Source organism: Eptesicus fuscus, chromosome 3 (assembly GCF_027574615.1).
Source record: "Eptesicus fuscus isolate TK198812 chromosome 3, DD_ASM_mEF_20220401, whole genome shotgun sequence".
NCBI classification, from domain to species: domain Eukaryota; kingdom Metazoa; phylum Chordata; class Mammalia; order Chiroptera; family Vespertilionidae; genus Eptesicus; species Eptesicus fuscus.
This window is the reverse complement of record NC_072475.1, coordinates 95,009,341-95,029,700: the sequence shown is the minus strand read 5'-3', so window position 1 is coordinate 95,029,700 and position 20,360 is coordinate 95,009,341. Positions and strand designations below refer to the sequence as shown.

At 38.9% G+C, this 20,360-nt stretch overlaps 1 protein-coding gene across 1 annotated transcript in view; it reads right to left on the bottom strand.

The window, feature by feature from the left end:
• Positions 1 to 20,360, bottom strand: part of GBE1 (1,4-alpha-glucan branching enzyme 1) — a 356,294-nt gene that overhangs the window by 273,521 nt on the left and 62,413 nt on the right. Inside the window, exon 2 of the mRNA XM_054714070.1 lies at positions 10,733 to 10,902. Coding sequence (XP_054570045.1) covers positions 10,733 to 10,902 — 170 coding nt within the window. The remainder of the gene's footprint in view (positions 1 to 10,732; positions 10,903 to 20,360) is intronic.

The following is a 20,360-nucleotide window of genomic DNA, read 5'->3' as shown; positions in this document are numbered from 1 at the left end:
TTACTGTCAAACTCTTATTAAAGTTTTCAAATGCCTACTCCCAATTTCTGACAAGATATCATTGCAAACTGGTTACAGTGCACAGAACCACATTGCTCCACAGAGCACAGTTGAGTTTATTTTGTTTCAAAGCATGTGGAATTAAAAAATATAAAGGCTTTTGTGATGCTGTACACTTCTTCCAATTGCATAACTGGTAACTAAATTTGATCAGAACAAAGCTAAAATTCTCCTTGATATCTTTCCTACTCTACAAAAAATATCTGTGGTTACTTTTCTCTATAAGGTATAAAATTCAGGGTGTTGCTACCCCCACTTTTTTTTAGTCTATCAATAATAGACATTTAGATTATTTGAAATGTGCCTAGCTCCCAGACTTGGTAATTTTAAATGAAATATTTTCAGTTATAGTGAAATAGGAACCCAATTATTTTATATTGACATATGTAGTTTACTGCTTTTCTCTCTACTTATTATCACCTAGCTCCTGGAAAGTGGCTAGTTTTTAGCAATTATTTAGCAATCTGCAGTAAACATGATTTAGTTCTAAAACTCCAAGAATATTTTAAATCACATTTAATTTTCTAAAGAATGATTCTTTGCTGTATTACAAAGTTTTAAAAATTCATCTTAAATCTTTAATGTACTTCCTGACTTGCCCAGAAATACATTTTTGGTGGTATGATTCATTCTTGATGAATGCCACTATGTATATACTGTCCTGAATTGCTACAACGGCAGGTAGCTGCTTAAGAAGCTAGTTGTGGCCCTAGCCGGTTTGGCTCAGTGGATGTCTGCAGACTGAAGGGTCCCAGGTTCCATTCCGGCCAAGGGCACATATCCGGGTTGCGGGCTTGATCCCCAGTGTGGGGCATGCAGGAGGCAGCCAATCAATGATTCTCTCTCTCATCATTGATGTTTCTATCTCTTTCTCCCTCTCCCTTCCTCTCTGAAATCAACAAAAATAAAAAAGAAGCTAGTTGTTGTTTTTATAATTGACTAAAAAGAAATTAAATATTTATTTCATATTCTCTCAAATGAAGAAAAATATGAGTAATATATTTAAAGTAAAGTTACTTTCTAAGTTTTAACAATGTGAATGGCAAAAGCCAGATCCCCTCAGTTGTTTTAGGCTTTTCAGAGAAAAATCATTGGACTTTTGCAAAGCTAAACTGAATTTTAAAATTAACAGTAATTTTTAAAATAAGAAATAAAAATACTTTTGCAAATATAACTCTGCGTTTCTTTCTATTTTGTAAATTCAAATTTCTGTAGCAGTGAATTTTCACATTCATAATCTAGTTAGTTTATAAAGCAACCCAGTTAGGCAGGTAAGATTACATTTTCCCCACTGAGCCAGATGAAGAACTGTGTTTAGAGAACTCAACTACAGTTAAAAACTCTAAAGCCCATCCCATTTATATTTTTTTACATACCAGTTCACACAATTTCATTCTTGTAGATCATATATAGTTAACTACTCTAAGTAGTTGCACCTAAAATATATTAAGGTCAGATGGCAAAACAACAACAAAAACCCACCAAAATAAAAAACATCTACCAGCAATTTAAGTAAGCCCTAAGAATATAGTGAAGTCAATTTCTAAAATGATTATAAGAGGAGAAAGACATCACAACACTATACTAAAGTATTTTTATTATAGGAACAACTTTCCATAATACAAAATTAAAGTCTAGACATGCTTTAATTTTAATTTCTTCTGAAAAATTATCACAAATAAGTAGGTAATGATTTTGATAAAAACGAAATTAAGAAAATTTTCATTTTCAGGTAAATGTGAAACAACAATTTTTCTAGGAGCAAAAAGAAGTTTTTGTTGCTAGTATTGGAAGATATGTTTTATATTATTACTAGAGGCCCGGTGCATGAAAATTCATGCACTGGAGGGGGAGTCCCTCAGCCCGGCCTGCCCCCTCTCACAGTCCAGGAGCCCTCAGGGGAGGTAGGTGACCCAGCAATCAGAGGAAGGCGACGCCCCCATCACACCTCTGCTGCTGCCACTGCCAAGCGCAAGCCTCGGACAGCCCTGGATACCTGCGCCTTGGGCGGCCCTGGGCGGCTGGGCAGCTGCCATCTGAGGCTTGCTTGTGCCTCGGGCAGCCCTGGGCGGCTGTGGGGACTGGGGGGCTCCGGAGGCAGGTGCACGGAGAGGCCAGACCCACCTGCCACCCCAGTGGGACTGAGGGGACTGGGCACCACCATCTTGTGGCTGTGGGAGCCGCCATCTTTGAGGGCATGGCAGTCAATTAGCATATTCTCTCCTTATTGGTTGTGGGCACCGCCATCTTTGCAATGGCGTTGAGGGTCAGTTAGCATATTCTCTCTTTATTAGATAGGATGGGGGGGTTGAGTAAGACATAGGTACAAAAGCAATGTTTTAATTTATATACACACTGTGATGAGAACAAATATAAATAAAATGTTGTTACTTTTTAAATCTCTGCCAACAAGTAAAGAAGCAAGACTTTTTTTCAGGTGATATTTCAAGTACATACACATATGTTAAGCTTACTGTTACATTAAATGACACAGAAAGAAACAGAATTCTTAAAAATATCAGTGTTATATAGAATTTTTAAAATTTATTGCTGTTAAATTTACAGGTGATAAAGGAGGGTATATAAATATAGTTAAACACTTTTAAAACATTTTATCTCATTAGCAAAAGCTCTAAAAAAAATCTTAATCCTTATTTGCATTTTCTTTGAAATATACTGTAACTTATAAGTCAATTAACATGCATTTTCTTTTCCTTTGGTTTAGCACAACTCTATACATTATAAGACATAACAATAAAATTACCTAACATTTCTGATCATGACAAAAATCTCAGCAAAGAAAAATGACTGTTATTGCTCAACTCTTTTTAGAAAAAAATAAAATAAAATTTCATATAAAGGGAAAATAAAATACAGAATCCCTTCATCATGATTAATAAAAAATAAAAAAAAGGAAAAAATAAAAACCACCATGGTGCCCTTGCCGGGTAGCTCAGTTGGTTGGGGTGTCTTCACATACTGGAGGCAACTAATCAATGTTTCCCACAGATCAATGTTTCTCTCTCTCCCTGCCTCTCTCTCCAAAAAATCAATTAAAAAACAAAAATAAAAAACGAACAAACAAACACACAAAAAAACTTATCCTCAGGCGAAAAGTCAAAAGACAAAGGCATGGTTGGTTCACTTATATAATGGTATATTTTCAGCCATATTGTCATCATCACCAAAGTTCTATGTTCTACAAGGTCAGTAAATTAATATTCAGAAATATATGCATATTTTTTACTATTTTAACCGGTTCATTAAAATATAATTTATAGACATAAAGTCTACCTGCTTAAAGTATAAATTCAAGGTTTTTAATGTTTACAGAGTCGTGTAACCATACCCATATTTTGCCTCCACTGACCCCCTCTACTCCAGTCTGCCCTTTCCCAGGCCTTCATCACACCATTATATGTCCATATATTATGCATATATGCATATAAGGTTCTTTGATTATCTCTTCCCGATCCCTGCCCTTCTCTCTAATATTCATAAGTCTGTTGCATGTTTCAATGTCTCTGGAACTATTTTGTTCATCAGTGTGTTTTTTTTCATGAGTCCACATAAAAGTGAGATTATGTGATACTTGTCTTTCTCTGACATATTTTACTTGACATGATACTCTCCAGGTCCTTCCATGCTATCTCAAAGGGTAAGAGATTCTTCTTAATTACAGCTGCATAGTATTTCATTGTGTAAATGTACCACTGCATTTTTACCCACTCTTCTACTGATAGGCACTTGGGCTGTTTCCAGATCTTAGCTATTGAAAATTGTGCTGCTATGAACATAAGGGTGCATATCTTCTTTCTGATTGGTGTTTCTGGTTTCTTAGGATATATTCATAGAAGTGGGGTTACTGGGTCAAATGGGAGTTCCATATTTAATTTTTTGAGGAAACCATACTGTTTTCCATAATAGTTGCACCAGTCTGAATTCCCATCAGCAGTGTACTAGGGTAGGGCTCCCTTTTCTCCACAACCTCACCAGCATTTAATGTTTGTTGATTTTTTGAGGATAGCAATCTGGCAGGAGTAAGGTAATACCTCATTGTAGTTTTAATTTGTATCTCTCTGATGATCAGTGACTTTGAGCATTTTTTCATGACTCTTGGCCATCTGTATGTCTGCTTTGGAAAAGTGTCTGTTTATGTCCTTTGCCCATTTTTTTATTGCAGCCACCTTCTTTGATTCCCCCAGGTACCTATTTTTTTAAAAAGAAATATTCTTTTAAATGCATTATTAACTAAAAATTTTGGTTTTACTCTCAATTTTTAAGCTTTTTTTCAAAATGTCAACACTTTTAGTGAGAAAAAGTTGAGATCCCATGTATAAAGAGATCCTGAGTCCCTGTAACTTTGGACAGAAAAAAAGATATCCCTTCATCCAGACTTGAAAATAGATTAGACATTTAAATTTTCCCAGCATACTGCAGCTTAACTATTTTCTATCACAGTTTCATTTATCTTAGTCTTTCCAATCTCTCTAGTAAAAATAAACAACCATTGATTAAACCATGGTTGACTGAAAATAACTGACAGACTGCTATTCTGCTATCTCCAGGATATAAAGAGATTTTAAATTATGTGATACACCTTCACAAAGGGTGGGGTTTTTAAATTGAAAAAAAAAAAAAAAAGTTAACAGATGAGGTTTTCACATTAAATTGTGGACTAGGTAATTTTAGTTTTCTCTTTACAAAAGATCTTTTAAATTATTATTATTTTACTATTTAAGCATTAAATCCTATATACAATTTGGTTTGCTTGGAGATTACTGCTATTTTATTTTTTAACTCAATTTATTGGGGTGACATTGGTTAATTAAATTTTGCAGGTTTCAGTATCCTGTGCTTTCCCATAAGGGAAGCCACTAGACACTGGTGGTTAATTAGCACTTCAAATGAGGTTAGTTCAACTGAAAAACTAAACTTTTTATTTTATTTAATTACTTTATTACATCTCAATTTTAAAACTATTAGAGGCAAGAATAGAATATTGGGGACTAGCTATGGTTATGAGAAATATTAATCATGCTCTGTTAACCATGATTGCTTGTGTTGGTTAAAGAAAGGACATTCTGACCTGGCTGGGAGTTATATGCCCCCAGGACCTGGGAGTCAACCTTGGGACCTGGGAGTCAACCTTGGAATGTGGTTCATTCTCAAGGAAAGATTAACAACCTTGTTGTCCAAACAATAGAGTCCCACCCCAGCCACCTACTTCCCATGCCTGTGGTTCCTACTTCCCCATGTAATCTTTTTTCTGACCCTATATAAGCAGCTGGCTGATGGGGAGATGCAGAGCAGATTTTTGTGGATGACCTGCTGCTCTCCCATACTGCTGGCAGTATTGGAATAAATGCTCATATTTGATTCAACCCTGTATCTGCTTAATTGGCTTAAGGCAACATAGACACATTGATTGTCCCGTTACAAAACTATTATTCAAGACAGTGACTAAAGCTTTTCATTACATTTGCAAAAACTTAGGTATGCACTTTTAAACTGAAAATCTTATTAAAGCTAAATTCTCATTAGATCAAGAATTTTCAATGAAAAATAACAGATTTATAAGATACTAGAGGCCCGGTGCATGGATTTGTGCACCTATGCGGTCCCTAGGCCTGGCCTGTGCCCTCGAGCAATCTGGGACCCCTTGGGGGATGTTGGACTGCCAGTTTTAGCCCAATCCCCACAGGCTAGGCTGAGGGACCGCACCAGTGCACAAATCCGTGCAATGAACCTCTAGTATGCATACAAAATCTTTGGTTAATCTCTTCCCGCCCTCCCCCTTCCCTCTGAGATTCATCAGTCTGTTCCATGTTTTCATGCCTGTACATTAAGCGTCTGCCCCCTGGTGATCAGTGTGCATCATAGCTAACTGTTGAACAGTCAACTGGTCAAATGGTCGCTTAGGCTTTTAGATAGATAGATAGATAGATAGATAGATAGATAGATAGATAGATAGATAGATAGAACAACAGAGTGAAAATGTTTCTAACAAATTTTATATTGATTACATTTTAAAAGATTTTTATATACTGTGTCAAATAAAATATATACGTACTAAAATTCATTCAACTATTCTCCTTTTACTTTTTTAACACTGCAACCAAAATTTCTGAATTACATAAGTGGCTTACATTGGATTTTAATTGAGCCGTGCTGCCTTGGACAATACATCCTATATAATAACTGGCTAATATGCAAATTGTCCCCTCAACTGGGAGTTGGACCAGGAGTTCAAAGAGGGGGCAGGGCCGGCCAGCCAACCTCCCATGTCCCCTCCCCCTGACTAGCCCGACCCAATGAGGCCCAATTGGGGCAGACTGGCCAGACCCCACCCATGCACTAATTCGTAGACCAGGCCTCTAGTATATTATAAAATCAAAACATTTTTAAAATTAGGTTCCTTAGGGTATAATTTATATGCTGTATGAGTCTTTTACATGTATAGTTCTATAAAATTTGACAGATATATACAGTCATGTAATCACCACCACAATCAGGACATAATACATTTTTTAAAATGTTTTATTGACTGTAGAGAGGAAGGGAGAGGGAAAGAGAGAGAAACATTGATGTGAGAGAGAAACATCTGATCAGTTGCCTCCTACACACACCCTAACCAGGGATCTAACCTGCAACCTTTTGGTGCATGAAACAATGCTCAATCAACTGAGCCATACTGGCCAGGGCAGGACAAAATACATTTTCATCACCCCAAAGACTCCCTATGTTCCTCTATAACCAATTCACACCTACTACCTGCAAACTGTAACAACTCTGTTTTCAGTCCCTATAGTTTTGCCTTTACATAATGTCATATAAATGGAATAATACGGCATGTAGACTTTTGAGTCTGATACAATCAAATTTTAAATACTACATCACTCTATGGTACTAAAGGATTTTTACTATTCTGATATTTCCTTTCCTTGTATTATAAACATTTTGCCAAGGCCTATTTTTTTTCAGTTATTCTACTTTCAACACTGAATTTTCTTCCTTGTCACTATTATAGTAATGTATTTATACTTCTAGAATAAAACTAAGCAGATTGTATTACAGTTATTTATATACAGGCCCTTCCTTCAAATAGATTGCAAACCAAAAGCCAACAGACCACACAGAAATACAAAAGATTGTAAAAAAAATACTACAAGCAACTCAACTCCAACAAATTGGACAACCTAGACAAAATGGACATATTCTTAGAAAAATACAAGCTTCCGAAACTCAATGAGGAAGAATAAAAAACCCTGAATAGGCCAATAACTACCAATAAAAGTGAGGCAGTAATCAAAAATCATCCAGCAAACAAAAGCCCTGGTCCAAACGGCTTTACAGGGTAGTTCCACCAAACATTCAAAGAAAAACTAAAATCTATCCTCCTCAGACTATGCCAAAAAATTCAAGAGGAAGGCACACTTCCTAGCTCTTTCTGGGAAGCCAGCATTACCATAAATCCAAAACCAGAAAAGACACCACAAAGAAAGAGAATTACAGGCCAATACCCTGCTGAACATATATGCTAAAATCCTCAACAAATTTCTAGCAAATCTGATCCAGGATTACATTAGAAAGATCATACCACATGACCAAGTGGGATTTTTTTCCTGTGATGCAAGGATAGTACAATATCCGCAAATCAATAAATGTGATACATCACATAAACAAATTGAGAGACAAAAATCACATAATCATATCAATCCATGCAGAAAAAGCATTTGACAAAATCCAACACCATTTCTTGATAAAATCTCTCAGCAAAGTGGGAATAGAGGAAACATACCTCAACATAATAAAAGCCTTATATGACAAACCTACAGCCAACATCATGCTCAATGGGCAAAAACTAAAACCATTTTCCCTAAGAAGAGGAACAAGACAGGGATGCCCACTCTCCCACTCCTTTTCGACACAGTACTAGAAGTGCTAGCCATAGCGATCAGACAAGAAGAAATAAAAGGCATCCAAATTGAAAAAGAAGAAATAAAACTGTCATTATTCACTGATGACATGATACTGTACATTAAAATAACCCTAAAGACTCCATCTAAAGACTCCATCTAAAAATTACTAGACTTAATAAATTAATTCAGCATTGTAGCAGGATACAAAATTAACACCCAGAAATCTATGGCCTTTTTATATACCAATAATGAACTCGCAGAAAGAGAAACTAAAAAAAAAAAAAAAAAAATCCCATTTATCATTGCAACAAAAAAATTAAGATACCTAGGAATAAACTTAACTAAGGAGGTAAAAGACCTCTACTTGGAAAACTACAGGATATTGAAAAAAGAGATAGAGGAAGACATAAACAAATGGAAGAACATACTGTGTTCATGGAATGGTAGAATCAACATCATTAAAATGTCCATACTACCCAAAGCAATCTACAGATACAATGCAATCCCCATTAAAATACCAACGGTATATTTCACAAACCTAGAACAAAAACTTCAAAAATTCATATGGAATAAAAAAAAAAAAAATAGCCACAGCTATCCTGAGAAAAAAGAACAAAGTTGAAGGGATCACAATAGCAGATATCAAGCTATATTATAAAGCCACTGTTCTCAAAACTGCCTGGTACTGGCACAAGAACGGACATATAGACCAATGGAACAGAACAGAGAACCCAGAAATCGACTCAGGCCATTATGCTCAATTAATATTTGACAAAGGAGGCAAGAGCATACAATCGAGTCAAGACAGTCTCGTCAATAAATGGTGCTGGGAAAATTGGACAGATACATGCAAAAAAATGAAACTATACAACCAACTTACACCATACACAAAAATAAACTCAAAATGGTTAAATGACTTAAATGTAAGACGGGAAACCATAAATATCTTAGAAGACTCCATAGGCAGCAAAATATCAGACATATGTCACAGCAATATCTTTACCAATACAACTCATAGGGCAATGGAAACTAAAGAGAAAATGAACAAATGGGACTACATCAAAATAAAAAGCTTCTGCACAGTAAAAGAAACCATCAACAAAACAACAAGAAAGCCCACTGCATGGGAGAATATATTTGCCAATGCTATATCAGATAAGGGTTTAATCTCCAAAATTTACAGGGAACTCATACAACTGACATCCGAGTCAACAAAAGTTGGAAGGAAGATAAACAATCCAATCAAAAAATGGACCAAGGACCTAGATAGACATTTTTCAAAAGAGGACATAGAGAAGGTCAAGAGACATATGAAAACGTGCTCAAAGTCACTAATCATCCCAAAGATGCAAATCAAAATGACAATGAGGTACCATCTCACACCTGTCAGAATGGCTATCACCAACAAATCCATCAAGGACAAGTGCTGGCGATGATGTGGAGAAAAAGGAACCCTCATGCAAACCTGGTGGGAATGCAGACTGGTGCAGGCACTGTGGAGAACAGTATGGAGTTTCCTCAAAAATTAAAAATGGAACTCCCATTTGACACAGTAATCCCACTTCTGAGAATATATCCCAAGAAACCAGAAACACCAATCAGAAGAACATATGCACCCCTATGTTTATAGCAGCACAATTTACAATAGCTAAGATATGGAAACAGCCTAAGTGCCCATCAGCAGATGAGTGGATTAGAAAACTGGTACATCTACACAGTGGAATATTCCGCTGCTATAAAAAAGAAGGAACTTTTACCATTTGCAACAGCATGGATGGACCTGGAGAGCATTATGCTAAGCAAAATAAGCCAGTCGGAGAAAGATAAATATCAATGATGTCACTCATATGTGGTATATAATGAACAACATAAACTCATGAACAAAAATAGAACCAGAGACAAAGAAACACTGAACAGACCATCCAACCTCAGAGAGAAGGCAGGGGAGGGGGTGGAGGTGGGGGTAAGTGACCAACCAAAGGACTTGTATACATGCATATTAGCATAACCATTGGACACAGACACTGGGGTGGTGCGGGCTTATCCTGGGGGGCACAAGTGGGGGGTGGAGGGGGTCAATTGGGGAAAAAGGAGACATATGTAATGCTTTAAACAATAAAGAGAAAAAAAAAACCTAACCTTTAAAACTACTATGCTTTCCATAGGGTTAACTGTCCACCGTGAAATTAACAGAACAGATAACAAAACTGAGAAGTATTTCCCTGTGTGTTATTAAAAAAAAAAAAAAAAAAAGGAGAAGGAAAAGTAAATTAAGGGATAAAGAAGTTTACCCTCTAGATTAGATATCTACTTTTATTGAGATTTCAAAAAAGTTACCAGACTATACAGGATCCTAGAACTACAATGCCAGCTAACCAGATGCAAATGCCAGTGGAAACTTAACTTACACCAATATTTTCACCCAGATTGCTATTGTTTTTTTAGAATTTGCTAACAAAGTTCAGTAAATTTGGAGTAGTCTGCCTAACACTATTTTTCTCATAAACTCTTATTTCTGGTACATAGTTTTACAGAACATAAAGTTTTTCAGGAACACATATATCACATGATAGCAAAACATTTATACTACATGAAGGTAAAGATTAATAAAGTATGTGGTTCTATCTGAAAAATGGAATTTTTCTAATCACTTATCTTCATCTCATCATATACATGAAATATAATAAGTCTATGTTTCAAATAGATCAATAAGAAACTAATACCATCATTAATGCTTTCAAAATACTTACTGAAATCTCCAGTAAGAAAAACCCCTTCTGCTCCAGGGGCCCATTCCTTGCAGTATAAACCACCATCCGCACATCTGTGGACCCCAAAGGATTCATAGCCTCTGGAGAACTTATCGATGCCACCTTCGTTCTCTCCAATGTTGTTCAAAGTCTGGTTAAACCGCTTATACCTGTGAAAAGTGCAAAAGAAGAAAGTCACGAAATTAAATTCTTTTGCTACTGTAATTAAGTAACTGTTTTACTCCTATTGAGAAAAAGGGAAAAAAAGATATCATTAAAGAAGACATGTGAATAATTTCATTTATTGGTAGATGTTTCCTGGTTGGTAAAATCATTCTTATCTCAAATAAATAGTAAGTAATTCCACTAACATTTTTTTTTTTTTACCATTTCAAGCACTCTGCCATAAGAGAGGAAATAGGATAATTATTTTATTTCATGAAATTTTAAAATCAGCATTATAGCAATTTCTATGTCAAGATAGTATAATGAAGGATCATCCTATATCTTTCTCCTCTAACCCCTAATAAAATGACAGAAAAATAGTCAAAAACCAGCCAGAAAGATAAAATTACCCAACAGCAGGTTTTGGCACATTTTTCCTGTTAAGGGGCAAATAGTAAATATTTCTGCCATTCCCAGCCTCTGTTCCAACTCAGCTGTGTCTCTGAAGCATGTAAGTGGCCAAAGGCAATATGTAAATGAATGGGTGTGGCTGTGATCCAATAACTCTTTATTTACAAAATCAGATGGCAGGGCCAAATTTTCCTAGCCCTACCTTTAGCAAAAGCATGGAAAGAACATAGATCACATCAAACTACAAAGGCTAGAGGCATGTCCTTATTCAAAACTGGTAAAAAAAAAAACCAAAAAAAAACCTACTGCTATTTTCACTAATACCCCCAAATCTGGCAAGAAGCAAACTACAACAAAACTTATAAAACTATGTGGCAGGTGCTCTCTATCAGAAGTGAAGGTTTCAGGACTACACAATGAGTTAAGCAATGCCAATAAGCCTCTCCTGCACTTCCCCATACCCTGACGGGTGAGCAATAAAAGTACCAGAAAGATGGCATTAGGGCATATACAGGGAACATATAAAATTTAAGAAGCTGACTAATACAGAACACCCCAACTGAGCTGTTCAAGAAAAGAACCTTTCCACATAACTTTCACATTATACTTCAACTTATTTTAAATGAATTCACTAAAAATAAGAGTTGAGAGATTATATGCCAAAACAATAGAATAAGTAAAACTGAACTACAGATCTAAGGAAACAAAAGAACAAAATATATCATTGGGAAATAATAAATGAATTAGAATTAACAAAGAAGAAAATGCACGTATAGAAAAAATATCAAGTTATTAGTTAAGTGAATAAATTGAAAATTGATGTAATTAAATGAAGAAGAAAAAGACAAAGAAATCGAATATATTAAAGGGAAGCTAAGAGAAATGTAAAAATTGACCCCAAAACATCCAAATAAGGATAGCTGGTGAATCTTAACAAAACTAAATAAAATGGATATAGAAGATGTAAAACTGGACATTTTCCCCTTAAGTAAATGATTAAATATCCATATTAAAAAGAGAGTACTATGTTGCAAAAATAAAAAAAAAAATTAAAAAACAAACACAAACATGCACATGCAAAACCTCCCAGTTTAAGCTACTGAAATTCAAAGAATAAAGAAATAATTCCATAGACAACCAAGTACAAAAGAGTGAGGAGTGGGGTTATTTTGCAAAGGAACATTACATTAAAGATAAAAAATCCACATAATTCTGAGAAGTAAAAGTAATCTAAATAAAGACATTAAGTAAGTTCCTACTCAAACATAAGGAATTATTAAAATACTAGAGGCCCGGTGCACAAAATTCGTGCATGGAGGGGGGCGTGTCCCTCAATCCAGCCTGCACCCTCCCCAATCTGGGACCCCTCAAGGGATGTCCGACTGCCCGTTTAGGCCCGATCTGGATCTGGGATCGGGCCTAAACGGGCAGTCGGACATCCCTCTCACAATCCAGGACTGCTGGCTCCCAACTGCTCGCCTGCCTGCCTTCCTGATTGTCCCTAACTTCTTCTGCCTGCCAGCCTGATCACCCCCTAACCACTCTACTGCCAGCCTGATTGATGCCTAACTGCTCCCCTGCCAGCCTGTTTGCCCACAACTTCCCTCCTCTGCCGGACCGGTCACCCCTAACTGCCCTCCCCTGCAGGATTGATTGCCTCCAACTGCCCTCCCTTGCAGGCCGGGTGACTCCCAACTACCCTCCCCTGCTGGCCATATTGTAGTGGCCATCTTGTGTCCACATGGGGGCAGGATCTTTGACCACATGGGGGGCAGCCATATTGTGTGTTGGAGTGATGGTCAATCTGCATATTACTCTTTTATTAGATAGGATAGAGGCCTGGTGCAGGAGTGGGGGCCAGCTGGTTTGCCCTGAAGGGTGTCCCGGATCAGGGTGGGGGTTCCCTTGGGGCATGGGGTGGCCTGAGCAAGGGGCCTGTGGTGGTTTGCAGGCTGGCCACGCCCCCAGGCGACCCAAGTGGAGGCCCTGGTATCTGGAATTCATTTACCTTCTACAATTGAAACTTTGTAGCCTGGAGCGGAGCCCAGCCTCCTGCATGCTCCACTGCCGGCAGCCATTTCTGTTTGGGTTAATTCACCTTCTATAATTGAAACTTTGTAGCCTTAAGCGGAGGCCTGGGCCCGGCCAGGGTATGCAGAAAGCTTTGCTTTCTCCGTTGCTGCAGGCAACCCTGGCCTGGTCTCTCCAGCTCCATGGCTGCCGCCATTCTGTTTGAATGTGTTTACCTTCTATAATTGAGTTTGTAGCTTGAGTGGAGGCTTAGACCTGGCAAGGGCATGCGGAAAGCTTGGCTTCCTCTGTTGCCTGGGAAACCTTGCTCTCTGTGGCTGTAGCCATCTTGGTTGGGTTAATTTGCATACTCGCTCCTGATTGGATGGTGGGCGTGGCTTGGGCTGGTGGGCGTGGCTTGGGTGTAGCCAAGGTGCGATCAATTTGCATATTACCATTTTATTAGGTAGGACTAGAGGCTTGGTGCACAAAATTCGTGAAGGGGTGGGTGTATCCCTCAGCCCAGCCTGCACCCTCTCCAATCTGGGACCCCTGGAGGGATGTTCAACTGCCCATTTAGGCCCGATCCTGGTGGGATCAGGCCTAAATGGGAAGTCAGACATTCCTCTCACAATCCAGGACTGCTGGCTCCCAACCACTCGCCTGCCTGCCTGCCTGCCTGCCTGATTGCACCAACCACTTCTGCCTGCCAGCCTGATCACCCCCTAACTGCTCCCCTGCAGGCCCAATTGCCCCTAACTGCCATCCCCTGCAGGCCTGGTTACCCCTAACTGCCCTCCCCTGCAGACCTGGTCACCCCTAACTGTCCTCCCTTGCTGGCCTGGTCGCCCACAACTGCCCTCCCCTGCTGGCCCGGTCACCTCTAACTGCCCTCCCCTGCAGGCCTGGTTGCACCTAAATGCCCTCCCCTGCAGGCCTGGTTCCCCCCCCCCAACTGCCCTCCACTAGAGGCCTAGTCCCCCCCCAACTCCCCTCCACTGCAGGTCTGGTCTTTCCCCAACTGCCCTCCCCTGCAGGCCTAGTCCCCCCCACACTGCCCTCCCCTGCTGGCCTGATCACCCCTAACTTCCCTCCCCTGCATGCCTGCCCCACCCCAACTGCCCTCCCCTAGAGGCCTAGTCCCCCCCAACTGCCCTCCACTGCAGGCCTGGCCCCCCCAACTGCCCTCCCCTAGAGGCCTAGTCCCCCCCAACTGCCCTCCATTGCAGGCCTGGTCTCCCCCCAACTGCCCTCCCCTGCAGGCCTAGTCCCCCCCACACTGCCCTCCCCTGCAGGCCCATCCCCCCCAACTGCCCTCCCCTGCAGGACTAGTCCCCCCCAACTTCCCTCCCCTGCAGGCCTGGTTCCCCCAAACTGCCCTCCCCTGCAGGCCTGGTCCCCTCCAACTGCCTTCCCCTGCAGGCCTGGTCGCCCCCACTGCCCTCCCCTGCAGGCCCGGCCCCCCCCCAACTGTCCTCCCCTGCAGGCCTGATCGCCCACAACTGCCCTCCCTTGCAGTCCTGGTCCCTCTCAAATGTCCTCCCCTGCTGGCCTGATCACCCACAACTGCCCTCCCCTTCTGGCCATCTTGTGGGGGCCATCTTGTGTCCACATGGGGGCAACCATCTTGTGTGTTGGAGTGACAGTCAATTTGCATGTTACTCTTTTATTAGATAGGATTGTCAAATTTAAAATAATTCTAAGTCTATGGCAATTAAACGATTAAAAATGCAAACTCACAGAAAGAAATGAATAGCCATTGCAGCAGTGTGAATGAGCCCTGAATCTTTAAATATAGAACCACGGCTATATTCGCAAGTGAATATACAATAACAACAAAAAGAAATGCACAAAGTAAATGTTTTATTATTAGAAAATAAAAATAAAAACACAGATGAGTGAAAAGAAGATGGGATAAAGTACAAGAAAGTCAGACCCTTATTTTATGACAGTCACTGAACAGTGATTAAAATTTAAGGTTGTCATCAGTATACTTTTAATCTATTAATTTTAGATGAGCAATTTAGGAAATAACATTTCTGAATATTACTTCAACAATTTCAGCAATTTCTTTCATTTTGGTGCTGTGACTTGGATTGTCTTATCATAGCATAGTACGGCAGGATCCCAGAGGAGCATACCCAGGACTACCTTGTAGACCCAGACCATGCTAGGAACCTACCACCAGGGGCCCTTGTGCCCCACTGGCTCCCCACATTGCATCTGGTGAACTTAGGTGCATTTTTCTTGGAATTCCAGACCTTCCTGTTTTAAGGTAAGAAGCCATAACTTTTATTTGAGCTGTTTTTTAAAATCCTGAAGGTAGAGCTGAAGATTAAGAGTCAAGATAACTTAGGAGGACAGGAAGAAAAAAAAAGTGTCTGTATTTTTGTGGGTTTTTGGTTTTTTTTAACTTTGGCTTTTTAATTGGAATTGCTTTCTGAACAAAACCCTTTGCTGGATAAATGAGAGCCTAAACTCATAAGGAGCATTTCCTCCCTCCTGCTTGAATTTCAGGTATTGTTCGGTGACTACGAATCTCTGTGGAGGTGCCCAAGGCTGTTCCTCACCATATGCAGCAACTCCGTAGGGAATTCCAACACAACTGTAATTAAATAATTGATTTGTCTTGGGATGTACACATAAACATTGGTTACTTAGTATTCCAAGTCCTCACGGTTGTATTATACAGCTGGGGAGAAAAACCAAGACATGCAAGAGGGATCAGATCACTGAGGAGGTGACAGCCCCTTGTATGGGCAGACATGATGGGGGACATTTGGTAAGGCTAGCTAAGGCCAGAGGCCATCAAATAGCATGCCTCGCTTACAGAAACTGGCTTCATGTTGAGGAGAGTCCATCTATCTGATCAGAGTAAGTCCAGCACCACAGTGCCATGTCATCACTGTGACCGTTGGTAAGTCTGCCCTCAGAGCATGGGGTAGCACTCAATATCCCGGTAGTTCCCAGGCGGCAGGGTACCTGCTGTACTATACCATAGGTCAGCCCAAGACAGTCCAGGGACTTGCAGGAACGCCTCTAACTCCCGGCTTGTTACTTATCTGTCTCTCCACAGATGGGGAACCAATCCACAGTGCCTTAAGAGACCCTTTTTGGAGGTATATTCTCACCAACTGGGAAAAATTTAACCTGAGTCCCTCAAGTTTGTTTTGCAACCCAGCCTGGCCCCAATATGAAGTGGTCAATGGAGAGGCTTGGCCAGTTAAGGGCACCATTAATTTTAATACTATCTTACAGTTAGACTTATTTTGTTTCACCAAAAAGAAATGGACAGAAATTCCATATATGCTGTAGGCAGTTAGACAAATGAGCAGAGCAAGGACAATGGACCAGATACAGAAGGTCATAAGGGTGGAAAGCCCCAGGTGCCTAACAATGGACAATCAATTGTTGGGTGGGACCTAGCCTTCAGGGTCATTCTCCCCCCTACTCCCCCACCCAACACCTTAGCATAAGCTGGTCTGGACTCCCTGATCTTTCTTGCCTAGAGATAACATCTATGCCTCAGTTGTATTTCAATTCCAGGCCTAGATAAGCAACATAAAACCAGCCTAGCTGACATCAGGACCAGCTGCATCAAATAATGACCCCTTCCCTAGTGCAGGCCAATCAATCAATGGAGACCACAACCTGAATGGACACATCTGGAAAACTGCTGAATGTCCTATAAAGATATTTCCCTGGGACCTCCCCTAAAATCTCCAGCCTTAAAACCCTTAGGATGGAGAACCCAGTGCTCTCTCCCCACTGGGAACTCAACCTGTGCCTTTCCCTTTCCCTTCCCACTGCCCCTCCTGGCCCCAGGCACATTACCGTTAGCTTCTGCACGCCCAAGCTCCAAGGGCTCTTCCTTTACCTTCATAACTTTCCTAAGCCCATTTCTTCTAGGAATTACTTCTTCTACCTCTGTAATTTACCAAATAAATGTTCTCTTACAGTTTGGGTCTTGCTCTGATTATTTCCTAGCCAGAACTCAAGTACCAAGGTTGCCGAACCCAGGTTTGGTCTGACCCCACCAATCAGACACCTGGTGCCATTCCCACTGCCTACAACATATCCAAGCCTTTATGACTCTCAGACAAGACCTAAGCTAAGGTGACCAGATTTTAACATTGGTAAAGCGGGACACCATTGACGGAGTGGGGGATTCCATTTTTTTTTTCTTTAAATATATTTTATTGATTTTTTACAGAGAGGAAGAGAGAGGGATAGAGTTAGAAACATCGATGAGAGAGAAACATCGATCAGTTGCCTCTTGCACAACCCCTCCTGGGGATGTGCCCGCAACCAAGGTACATGCCCTTGACCGAAATCGAACCTGGGACCCTTGAGTCCGCAGGCCGACGCGCTATCCACTGAGCCAAACCGGTTTTGGGCCTTGGGGGGAGGGGGGGTTCTTGATTAAAAATTTGGTCTATATTGTAATCGCTTTTGATTTTTTTAATAAAAGGAAATTCACTTCTTAGATCATCGTTGAATTTGCATCCTCTTTTCTTACTCATTATATTAAAAATCTAAAAAAAATAATTTAAAGTTATATTATAAATTATTATATACATATTGCTTAAAAACACAGTAAGTAGGTACATAATTACATGAACATATTTTATTGTTAGTTTATAAATTAAATTAATTTGATTGTTATAAAGTAACTGTATTTTTAAAATTATTTTAATCCTATATTTCTTTCTAAATAATAACAATACTAACTTGTATTATTTTTCCTCTGAATTTGCCGTAAAGTAAGTCGTAAGTGTCACTTTCAAGGCTGGCGCTAGACTTTTTGCCGCCACTATAAAATATAAATAATACGAGTACTGTCTGCTAAATTCAAGAAAATTTATGTATTTATGAAATAAATAAATAAATTACTTACCTAAATTATCTGAATAGCTGATTTGTAATGACATCACTTGTTTAACTAGCTTACTAGCACGCAGTACGATGTGTATCGTCTGAGAGACAGTTACAAAATGTTTTCGTTGTTGCCAATCCCAAAAAATGCCATTGTTCATTAAGTCCAAACAATGGTGGTCGAATTCTAACAACTGATCGACAATGCGAACTTTGATAAGCAGTTCTCGATAATCAGTTCTCAACAATTATTTGTCATTATTAAAGTTTAACATTATAAAATTAACAAAAATAATATAAAACTCATATCCTGGCTAAATAGCCACATGGCCGCCGAAAACCATTTATTCCCTTCCCGTTCTCCCGCCGTTCCCTAGCTTGTCGTGCATTCTTTCCAAAAATTGGGACTTCTTTAAAACGCCGCAGGACGCGGGACGCGGGACGCGGGACAAATTGTTAAAAATCTGGACTGTCCCACCAAAAGCGGGACGTCTGGTCACCTTAACCTAAGCTATGTACTATCTATAAACTAGGAAAAATGTACCCAGATGGAAAAAAAATTCCAAAATTATGTGAATAGATTTCTCAGTCCTTTGTCGATATTTGGGTGACAACCCAATTCTTTAGGTATTCAAAAAGACTGTCTTTTTTTTACAAATGAAGTCTTTACAGAATCAGATGTATGGCTTCAGAAACAATTCAAAGCCCACCAAATCCTTTTACCTCTTCAAAACCTCTACTATTCATCTCAAAAAACTTATAGGTAACTGGGTTTATGAAAACAAAGTAATTCCAGGAGGAGCTTGCATTTCTTTCCATGTATCTTTGAAATATAAATACCTGGTCTTCTTTAAGACCTCTTATGTGGGCCATCTTTTAAAATGCAAATTTCTGGGAGGTAAATTGTTCTTTCTAAATTAGTAAGACTTGATTAAAATATTATTGAATATCTAAATATTCTGAAATAACATGAAATACTAAAACATTGATGGCTAAACAGATCTTAAGTTTACCTACTTTTGGCTTTTTATTACAGAGAAACTGGAAAATAGATTTGGAGCTGTTAATGAATGTCTTCTGTTTTATTAAAAATATGTCTCTTAAAAGTATGAATATGTTTGTCCATGGAAGAGTATGATTCTAGAAGTTATAAAATGTATTTGCTAATTTAAAAATGCTAATTGCTTACTTTTTAGTTGTCACTAGAAATTAAGATTTCTAAGAATTAAAAACTCTAATTAAGGTGAAAAGGAACTGTATGTTTTGGGTAATAGAAAGTATAAAGCATTGAGATATTTTCTAAAGGAAAAGGAAGAAAGTGAGTTGCTCTAAAGATGATTGTTCCTGAATGAGTTAGAAAGAGATAAACTAAAAGAGACTAGGAAAGTTTAAGATTTGTGAAGAAAAATTTTGAGAAAATAACATGGTTAAACTGAATAATTAATTTAATTGAGTAAATGAATTTAAAAATCAAAAGTAAGCTAATTCTTAGTTGGAGTTTGGTTCTTTTTCACTCTGTTAAAAGGACAAGGATTTTCCTTTTGTTTTCCAGGTAAAAAGGAAACTTATTGTAGTCTTAAAGCAATATGGTAAATTATATATTTTCTCCCTACCTTATTCCTCTAGAATTTGACACCTCTTAATGAGTAAGCATTATTATTTTTATGGATGAATTTGCATGAATTCAAATATGTTTGCATGAATTCAAATATGTTTGCATGAATTCAAAAAGAATCTGATCTCTTTATAACAGGACACAATTGGAAAGTAGTTTTATTAATGAAGACTTTATCTGGAATGTCATATTTGAGAGAGACACACCTAGATTCTGGATGTCACTTAAAAGTTTTGAAAGCTGACAAAAGTCTCTTGGAAAAACAGCCTGGTACACTGATTATTTACATGTTTTATGGCAGTCTTTTTGGGTAAGGAATGAAGTTGCTTTCCTGGAATTGGCAACCTCAAGACGTTTTAGGGAGCCTCAAGAAGTTGCGGAATTCACCCAAATCTAAAGGTATTGCAGTCAAAGCCTAATGGCAACTGCATGGCTTGGCTTCTTTGCCCTATGAGGCAAATTAAAATTCAATCTGGAGAGTTCTTATGAGATTCTAGCAAAGCAGATGTAAAAATGCCTATATGTATAATTACTATTCTTGTGTTTTTATGT